At 30.4% G+C, this 2,485-nt stretch overlaps 1 protein-coding gene across 1 annotated transcript; it reads right to left on the reverse strand.

Annotated features, from left to right (window-relative positions):
• Positions 1–383: 383 nt before the first annotated feature.
• LOC107852785 (glucan endo-1,3-beta-D-glucosidase-like) lies at positions 384–1,505 on the reverse strand. The gene is made up of 3 exons (XM_047393426.1): positions 1,439–1,505; positions 720–963; positions 384–613 (listed from the first exon to the last, which is right to left on the reverse strand). Exons 1-3 carry the CDS (start codon positions 1,499–1,501, stop codon positions 588–590), a joined length of 333 nt encoding a protein of 110 aa, XP_047249382.1. The 5' UTR covers positions 1,502–1,505; the 3' UTR covers positions 384–587.
• Between the last annotated feature and the right edge of the window lie 980 nt (positions 1,506–2,485).

The raw sequence follows: 2,485 nt of genomic DNA on the forward strand, positions 1-2,485 counted from the left end.
CAAACCACTTGTTGTTCGGGATGCCCAATACACTTCTTAAGTAGATAAATGTGGAACACAGTGTGGACGCGAGCTGTCTCTGCCTCGAGGTTTGAGGTCCCGTTCATTGCTCTACAAAGGATGAGTCCTCTTATTCTCTCCTTTAGTTATTTTTCTTAGCTTCTCCGTGATAGTTCTCAGTTTGATTCTTATGTTTGGTGTCAACTTGTACAATGTTTATTCCTCCTCTTTTCTTTGTTCTTCACTGGTCACTGTTCAAATTATTAATTCATCTCAGTGGTGGGAGTTACAGATATTCATTCCTAAACTATGTAATTGTTATCACTATGTTAAAATATGTAACTATAACTAAAATCTTCACATTCATAAATTTCAGATCAAGAGGCTGTTATAATATCTCACATATATTTCATAAAAAAGCTTAAAGAAAGGATCATCTACTGCGCATTTGCTAAAATGATTAATAGACGATCTAACAGGCAATTTTTTTTTAATTCAACGGTGCTTCATAATTGTGATTATCTTAATTAATACAAATTAAAGCACTTTGCTTTCTCTAATTGAAGGAACTCTCTTGTTGAGAAATTTTATCTGTAGAAGCAATCTCCATAAGCTGCAAAAATCATAAAATAGACATAATTAAGAAATAAGTACACATTTTCTCGATAGAATTAAGTACTTCAACTTAAAATTAGGAATTTATCGTGAGAGAAACTTACAGGGATTCATGTGTACTATCATGCCAATATCCTCCGGACATGGTTCCCTATTTCTCTTTTTCTTATACTGATTGTTAAGAATACAGGAAGCATGACTATGATTTGTATTAGGGTCATAGCAAGGCATTCCAGGTTGATTGCCTTTACAAACCTGCTTGTGTTTACATTTTTTAACCAGATAGGCCCATAATTGCTCATCTTCTACAAACCAATTCGCTACACACCAACTCCCTTGTTTTGCTCCCTGTATGAAAAAATATTAATTTACTCTCACAACAAATAAGGCAAATTAGATAGTCTCTTATGATTGGGATGAATACAAATAATATTTCATATATTTTAGTCTTTTAAGTTGTCAAAAATAAATAAATTTGACATTTGTTATATATTTATCAAATTAAGAATATTAGATTTAACAAATATTATGAGTAACAAATCAACTAGAAACACCAAAAAAGTTTAGAGACCACAACTTCAGAAATAGTAGAGGTTGCGCCTATATTCACCAGATACCAAAAATAGTCGAAAAATAGCAAATTAAAAGTACAACTCTGAATTTGAGTTTCCATATTTAAATCTTTTTTTCAACACAACTTTTATAAAATCTAACTATTAAAGTTTACTAAATATTTGAAAAGACTAAAAATACACATTTTTATAAATTTAAAGAATCAAAATTATATTTAAAGATTTATAGTAAATTGCTAGTGAAAATATACCTGACAAAAGCTTGTGAAGAACAACAACACAAGGGAGCACGAGAATACATTGAGCTTTTCCATTGTTTTTTGCTTATGCCTAGATATAAGAAGTTTCGTCACTTAAATAGCAAGATTCATTGATTTGAATATAACCCAATATTAATTGGTTATTAATATTTATTTATTGTTTTTTCCCTATAATAGTTATTATATAGGAAAATTACTTTAATGGGGCTTAAGTTGATTTTAAAACATTCATTTCCTCAACAAGAAATCAAAGCCTAGATGTGTTTGAATTTATTTTGTTAGAAAATCAATAATCTAGATATGTTTTCACGTGTTTGGTACTCAAATTATATTTTTGTAGCCTGCAGATCGCAGTATGAATTCTCGTCATTGGTGTATGCATCATGCGGAGTAACCATGAATTGGATATTTGGGGTGAGCTCCTAACGTCTGGAGTATTCCTACTCCCCTTCTTATTGTTAGGATGATCTCTAATTTGTATTTTAGAGACATTTTTGTATATATATTTATTTAGTATTCTACTTTGTACTCCTATTATATTAGTAGTTATTGTACTGGTTTCGTCAAGTTTTGAAACTATATTTCTATATTAGTCTCTTTATTAGATTATATTTGCTATTGCCTTCTTTCCCCTTGGTAGTTCATTACTAGCTGTTCCGGATTATAAGTAGGCTTAATTACTGGTAGGTTATAGTAGATATCATCATGACCTGATAAATCGGTTCGTGACATAAAAATTACAATCATCAAATAAAGCTCCCACACAAGTATCGCAACATTTACCACCTCTCAAGTCAATAATAATATGCGATTAAACCCTCACATGGGCACACGACAATTATAATAATTCAAGATTATGATTTCCATATCCCATCTCCAACACATAACATGCTTTTAAAGTTTATTAACTACTTAATTCAGTCTGAAAAAAGTTCTATAACCTACCACAAAATGTCAAAATTCAAATCTAAAGTTAATGTGGAGCCTTTCCTTTTCGATCAATCTCGAAACAAGCTAAAACTATATATATATATATAT

The sequence above is a fragment of the Capsicum annuum genome, chromosome 1, assembly GCF_002878395.1.
Source record: "Capsicum annuum cultivar UCD-10X-F1 chromosome 1, UCD10Xv1.1, whole genome shotgun sequence".
Taxonomy (NCBI): domain Eukaryota; kingdom Viridiplantae; phylum Streptophyta; class Magnoliopsida; order Solanales; family Solanaceae; genus Capsicum; species Capsicum annuum.

What these genes read in the sequence shown, in the direction of transcription:
- LOC107852785 (XM_047393426.1), bottom strand. Translation starts at nt 1,501, where the DNA reads ATGGAAAAGCTCAATGTATTCTCGTGCTCCCTTGTGTTGTTGTTCTTC. An exon ending in TCTTCACAAGCTTTTGTCAG is followed by an intron (nt 964 to 1,438) that starts GTATATTTTCAC and finishes TTTTTCATACAG; the next exon opens with GGAGCAAAACAAGGGAGTTG. An exon ending in GATAGTACACATGAATCCCT is followed by an intron (nt 614 to 719) that starts GTAAGTTTCTCT and finishes TGATTTTTGCAG; the next exon opens with CTTATGGAGATTGCTTCTAC.